Source organism: Galeopterus variegatus, unplaced genomic scaffold (assembly GCF_000696425.1).
Source record: "Galeopterus variegatus unplaced genomic scaffold, G_variegatus-3.0.2 Scaffold1825, whole genome shotgun sequence".
NCBI classification, from domain to species: domain Eukaryota; kingdom Metazoa; phylum Chordata; class Mammalia; order Dermoptera; family Cynocephalidae; genus Galeopterus; species Galeopterus variegatus.
This window is the reverse complement of record NW_007727936.1, coordinates 107,286-113,950: the sequence shown is the minus strand read 5'-3', so window position 1 is coordinate 113,950 and position 6,665 is coordinate 107,286. Positions and strand designations below refer to the sequence as shown.

The 6,665-nt window shown below is 58.3% G+C and overlaps 1 protein-coding gene and 1 non-coding gene across 2 annotated transcripts in view; one reads left to right on the top strand and one right to left on the bottom strand.

Annotated features, from left to right (window-relative positions):
* Positions 1 to 410: 410 nt before the first annotated feature.
* On the bottom strand, positions 411 to 481 carry TRNAG-CCC. The gene has a single exon. It is a non-coding gene; the product is annotated as a tRNA-Gly (tRNA).
* Positions 482 to 5,004: 4,523 nt separating this feature from the next.
* Positions 5,005 to 6,665, top strand: part of FAM195A (family with sequence similarity 195, member A) — a 6,273-nt gene continuing 4,612 nt past the window's right edge. The window contains exon 1 of the mRNA XM_008579188.1: positions 5,005 to 5,059. Coding sequence (XP_008577410.1) covers positions 5,005 to 5,059 — 55 coding nt within the window. The remainder of the gene's footprint in view (positions 5,060 to 6,665) is intronic.

Sequence of the window (6,665 nt, the reverse complement as noted above, 5' to 3'; positions counted from 1 at the left end):
CGGCCGCCGCCACCAGCATCGTGCCGCAGCGGGGGCTGCCGAGACTAAGGCGGCTGCAGTCCGGCCCAGCGCGGGGTGCGTCGGAAGCCGCGGGGCACGCCGGGAGTTGTGAACTACGACTCCCAGCAGCACGCGCGCCGCCCGTTAAAAGGCCCGCAGCCGGCAGGGGGCGGTGGAAGCAGCCCGGCGGCGGGTCGGCGGGCTGGGGCGGCTGGTGTATTCACGCTCCCCGTCCCGGGCCCTGCCGCCGTCGTCGTCGCCAGCGTTTTCACGGCACTTGTCGCTCTAACGTGTTCGCTCGCCACCTCCGCACTGCTCCGGACCGGGGCCCGCCCTTTGCTCTTTCCTGATCTCCTTTCGAACCTCTGAGCTCTTTCCTGAGAGGGTAAAAGTAAATGAAAAGCTGTAGCTGCGCCGCCCGGGAATCGAACCCGGGTCGCAAGAATGGGAATCTTGCATGATACCACTACACCAGCAGCGCCGTTGGGGGGGGTAGGCCACTGTCAGGCTGAGGTGGTTGTGACGCCATGCGGGGACTGGGTGAGGGCGAGCGCCCGGCGCTGGAGGGGAGGAGCGGGAGGAGGGACGCGGGGTGGAGGACGGTCTCGAGTGAAGCCTGCGCCGCCTGAACCGCGCAACCCAGGGCATTCGGTAGCCTGAGGAGCTCCAGCACTGCTCCTCGGGGGCGGGGCCTGGCGGGCTGCGGTAGGCGGGGCCCTGGGCAGGGACCTGGCCCTTGGGCTCGGGACACGGTGCTTCTCCGTGACGCCGCTGTGGCCACAGCCAGCTCTGCGTGCGCGGACAGCGTGAGGAGTCGGTGACCCCTGAGTTAAAGTGGAGGCCGCGCTCTGTGTGTGCCCGAGGGTTCAGCGCTGGTTGTCGGCTTGGGGTCCTTGTCTCCGAGCAGGCCCTGTTAGTTAGCCCCTTCGCTGGGCAGTTTTTCACGGGTGAGAACCCCCATAGCCGACGTCCTTCTGGCCATCATTTTAGCCTGGCATTGCGCTGAGGGGGTACCAGGGTCGGGCATCAGTCGGGATGGCCGGGGTGCGAAGTGGTTAGACCAGGGGGGCCAGCCACGCGGCTGACGGACGGGAGGGTTGGCCAGTCTTGACAGGCCACCGGGAGGACAGCCGGGAGGACAGCCGGGGGGGGGGGGGGTCAAGGGAGCCCAGGAATTGACCTCCTCCTCCGGGCGACCCCTCCACGCGGATGTCGATGTGCGGTGCTCACAGTGACAGTCTTGCAGCAGCCTTTCCTGTTTCAAAGCCCCGAGCTTTCTTTTTTCCTTTTTTTAAAAAAAATAAGATATAAATTTATTAAAAGGGCACATTTATGAAGAATAATTACCAGGGGTGCAGGAAAAAAGGTCAATACAAGTCTGTTAGGAATATAATCTACACAGGCATTTGAGTGTGCATACCTGAAGGTTGAGATCTTTACCTACAGCTCAATTCTAGTTCAGCCTACACCACCGGTCTAATACAAGAATGGTGTGTATTGGGCCAGCCCGGTGGCGCACTGCTACAGTGCCCCGCTTGGGAGCATGGCTGCGCTCCCGCCGAGGGTTCGGATCCCACATACAGACCGGTTCCCGCTCACTGGCTGAGCGAGATGTGGGAGCAACACCGAGGGTTGCGATCCCGTTGCCGGTCCCGGTCCGGTACGGGCGCGACACTGAGGGTTGCGATCCGTTGCTGGACACGAAAAAAAAGACAAAAAGGAAAAAAAAAAGAATGGTGTGTATTTGCTGTTGAAAAAAAAACCTGCCCCGTCCTTCAGAATCTGAGCCCTTCCAAATGTCAGTGGCTGAGCCTCTTCCCAGCCTCGACACATTTCCGCTGTTCTCTTTGGTGTCCAGTGGTAAGCACTGGAATATTTACTGGAATAACATGGGGGGTTAAGAGTTAGGAATACTTGATAACACCAAGGTCAAGGCTTTGGATCCCTACTGGCCAGCTGTTGCCCAAATCAGTCTCAGTCAGAAGGGCCCCAATATAATTCCCTCTAAGGAAGTCAGGACTCCCTTTACACCCCAACTTTCTCTCCTGTATGGGCGTGGGCAGACTAGGGCTCGCTAGTACCCAGGATCCCGCCGTTTCTCTCCCTCTCTCAATTCTCCCTCCAGAATTTTTTGAAATGAAAGTTAAGGAATTGGCTCACACATATTACAGGGGCTAGCAGCCTGAAATCCAGGAAATCCAGTTGATGCTGCAGAGTCCAAAGATCCGCAGGGTGGCTGCAGGCTGTCTTGATGCAGGATGGCTGGTGAATTGAAACCAGTCCCAGGGTGCCCAAGCTTCCTGTCCTGCCTCACCTTTTGCCTCTTCTCCTCCTGGTTGTTGGCCAAGCATGCTACATGTGCTGCAGTCAGGACAGGCGAGCATCCCTCTCTGACCCCCACCTCAAGGGCTGCTAAAAAAGGAGGACCTGTGATGACCAGGGCCACCTGAGGCCAGGTGCCTCTCACCAAGTTGATAGCTGCCTGCCACACTCATCACTCGGGGATGGCAGCTGGTGGGCCAACACCTGCCACCAGCACTCACTGAGCTCCGAGTCTGGGAGAGAAGCCGCTGGACACAGCTGAGAGGGTGAGCACACATCTTCTGGAAAATCATGGATGTGTCATACCCTGGTAGGGTCCAGCAGGGTCCCACAGACCCTGATGCTCCCTGGGGCCTCCCCCTGGGTAGCTGGGGTTGAGGTGTGGAGGTGTGGGTTATTGCTGGGGCCAGAAGTGTCCTCTCCTGAGGCTGAATCTGGCTCCCAGGTGCTCTCTTGAGGGGCTTCTCCTATACCAATGGAAGTACTGGGCACAGGCTACTTCCCAAGTGAGTGTTCAACATTATAAAATCACCAGTGCCCTGAGAGGCACGTGCCCTATATTGTGTGCTGTGAAAGGACCCAGTGCCCACACGGCAGCAGCGCCTGGTCTTGGCCCCCGTGCCCACTTGCTCCCTGGATGCAACTCCTGGGAGGGATGGGCAGCCCCCGCTGCACTTCCACTTGCCCTGCTGCCTCGGGAGTCTGGCCCATAGGAGGGGTCTGTGCCTCTGCTCAGTCACCCACAACTGAGCCCCACCCATTGCCCTTCCTCACACTCCCAGAGGGCTGGCCACAGGGCAGGGTCCAGCTTCCCTCCCGGCCTCCAGTCCCATGTGCCCACCATTCATTGGACCCCAGCCCCAGCAGGGATCCGATGTCCCGAAGCTTCCTTCCCAAGCCCTCTGCAGTGCCCCCCCCCATTCCCTTTCACCACCACCGCTTTTTTTGGTGGCCTAGTTTCCTGTGGCTGCTTTAACAAACTATCCCAAAACTTGGTGGCTTAAAACAACAGATTTTTCTTGCAGTTCTGGAGATCAGAAGTCCAAAATAAAGGTGTCAGCTCCCTCCAAAGCCCTACAGGAGGATCCTTCCTTGTCTCTTGCAGCGCCTGGTAGCTCCAAGTGATGCTAGGCTTGTGACCACATCACCCCAATGTCTACTCTGTTTTCACATAGCCTCCTCCTCTGTGTGTCTGTGTCCAACTCTCCGCCTCCTTTCTCTTGTATGGGCACCAGTCATCGGATTTAGGGCCCACCCTAATCCAGGATGATTTCATCTCTAAATCCTTGCCTTAATTATATTTGCAAAGACTCTTATTCAGAGTAAGGTCAAAATTTGAGGTTCCAGGTGGACATATGTTCTGAGTACCACCATTTGACCCACGCTACTTGGATTTGGGAACAGGCCAAGCAATCCCTAGGAAACACGGTAGTAGATGCTGGGGTACCCAGCCAGATCCCTTTCCTGGGGGCTACTGCCACCCCTCCATTGGGAGAAGCCAACCCCTGAGCCTCACGGAAGCCCATCCTCAAGTCGGGGTTGCTCAGGGAATGGGTTTTGGATCAGGAAAATAGATTGAAGATGACAGAAAACTTGAACTTTTCACCTTTTATGTAAAATTTTAGTATTACATTTAGAGGCTTTTCCTTTTTTTTTTTTTTTTTAAAAGATGACGGGTAAGGGGATCTTAACCCTTGACTTGGTGTTGTCAGCACCACGCTCACCCAGTGAGCTAACCGGCCATCCCTATATGGGATCCGAACACGTGGCCTTGGTGTTATCAGCACCACACTCTCCCAAGTGAGCCACGGGCCGGCCCCTAGAGGCTTTTTCAAGAGAAAAAAAAAAAAGTACTTTTAATCAGTATGAAAAGGCCTTTTCTTACTCTGCATGCTAGGTGAGGTTCCTCCCATCCAGCTGCCCAACTCCAGGACAGGTCCCCCCTCTCTGACAACAGGGAATGATGCTGGCTGCAAAATGCTGCCTCTGCAGGGGATGTGCAGGCAGAGAGAGGCAGAGAGACAGTGTTGATCCAGGTCAAGGCTAGCAGGACTGGTGCGCAGAAGCTCGAGCTCGCCAGGAGCCACTGCCCTATGCCAGGCTGGCCAGGGTTCCTGCCCAACTGGGAGAACCAGCCCCAGGCCCCACCTTCCATGGAGACCCTGCAGCAGAGCCGAGGTCATGCAGCAGGGGGCCCAGCTGGACGCTGGCCCTGGTGGGCCCTCCCCAAGTCCTGTCCTCAGGCCAGGTGTGCTCAGCTGGGTCCTGGGAGCAGTGAAGCTACCTGCCCCCAACCTGTCCTTCCACCTCCCTTGGTGCCCCCTGCTCCCCGCTGCCTTGGGGACCAGTGGACTTTCACCCCCACACCTGCCCCAGCTCGTCCTGCCCCCTCCCCTTTGCTTGTCAGGACAATTCTTCGCCCACTGCTCCTGCATGGGAGCCCTTCTGAGAGCTTATGGCCCAACCTTTGACCTTAGGCACGGCCTCTCTGGGCAAGTGCATCTTGTCTTTGCTGGCCTGCCTGGGCACCCCTCTTTGTGGGGGGCCCCTGCCCTCAGAGAGCTCATGACAGCTAGGGGGTACACATCCTTACACCGGCGGCCTTGCTCCCCTGCACGGCCTTTCTAACTCAGCAGCCCCTTCCTTCCCAGGCTCTTGGTGTGGATGTCCCTCCCCTGCAACATGCACCCTCCAGCCGCAGGCCCCCCAGCACCTGTCCTGCGCCTCCTTACTGCCTGTGAGTGATTGAGCAGCATGCTCAAGGCCACTGGGAGCCAGGGCAGGCTGCACAGACGACTTGGGACCAGGCTGGCCTTGATGGACAGGAGCTCTGGTGCTGGTGAGGGGAGAGATGGGCAATGCAGAGGTGGAAAGGGAGGGGTCAGCTTGGCTAGTGAGGGGTCCTTCCTAGGGGGATGTGCTCAGGCTTGGACTCCCAGGATGTGGGCTTGTCTAGGGGGCTGGGCAGCCTCTCCCCACACTGCTCACCAGCCCCCCTGCCCTCCCAGGGTCACAGGCCTTGGTCTTTCCCACAGGCCCAACCCAGCCCTGAAGAGGAGGTAGCTGGGGAGGGGAGGCCTTTGTCCTTCCGCCTTGCTTAGGATAGGATGCAGAGCCAAGGGGTGTGGGGGCCACATGAGAGGCAGGACAGCCCAGCCACCCCTTGGACAGAAGCTTCCCCAAGGGTCTCCAAGCAAGTATTCATGCTGGTCACTCCACCTCCATCCCTTCCATGTTGTGCATCTCTTGCTTGTCGTCTGGAGATTTAGAAAGAAAGAGCTGCTTCCACCCCTGCCCTGAAGTGCTACTGCCCCTCTTGTCCCAGCTGCAGCAGCCTCAAACCCCCACTCAGAGAATTTGTGGACATTGGACATCCCCAGACCCTGGTCCCTGCACAGACTGAGCCTCCTCTTTGAGGAGGGAGGAGGCTTTGTTTGTGGGAGGAGTACAGGACCCCTGAGGGCTTCGGGGTGGGTACAGGGATCTGAATTCTTGACCCTGCTGTTATCAACAGGGTAGATTTCAAGACCCATCACCAAGTCTCAGCTCAGCATTTGTCTCCTTGGGTGGGGGAAACATTAGGGCTTGAACCCAACACTATGGAGAATGAGAGCAGGCCTGGGCCATGCCCACAGAGCCCTCAGGCTCAACCCACTAGTGCTAGCCCAGGTGTGGTGGACAGCCCTGAGCAGAGGACTCCCTCAGACCAGGTTTCTGAGCAGCCCTAGAGAGGGGAGGAACAGGCACTCTAATCCTCACAAAGGAACCCTGAGGCAGAGATTAGTGGGTGCTAGGTGCCCCAGGTGTCCTGGCTCTGGAGCCTCCAGGCTCTCTGGAAGTCACCCATGATGATCCTGAGCTACCAACACTGCAGGGGGTATTGGACAGACCCCATGGCCTGGGAGTTGGTGGGGGTAGCTGTTCTCTCTCCTGCAGGACGATTTAGCCAAGCCTGGCCTGCCTCGCGTCCTCTCTCCCCAGGGCCCTGCCCCCACGCTGCCCCTGGATTGGAGCTGGTGGTGCACCCTGCCATGGGGCAGAGTGCAGCCAGTGCTCTGGTCCCCAGGGGTGGAAGGAAGCTTCCCAGGGTATCATGTCTCTCCCCAAATCCAGGCAGACCACCCTGCTTTTCTCTTCTTAGACCCCTTCAGTTCGAAGACCCAAGTCGCACTGGCCAGGGCTCCTCCAGGCGCCTTGGTTGAGGCTCCCAAATATGAGTGGCCACACCCTTGTTTCCAGTGTCTGCACCGAGCACCCCTCAGCTTAGAATACACCCCCAGCACAGCGACCCCCAGCTCAGACGCCCCCAGCACAGAACTCTCCAGTTCAGAGACCCCCCCCCC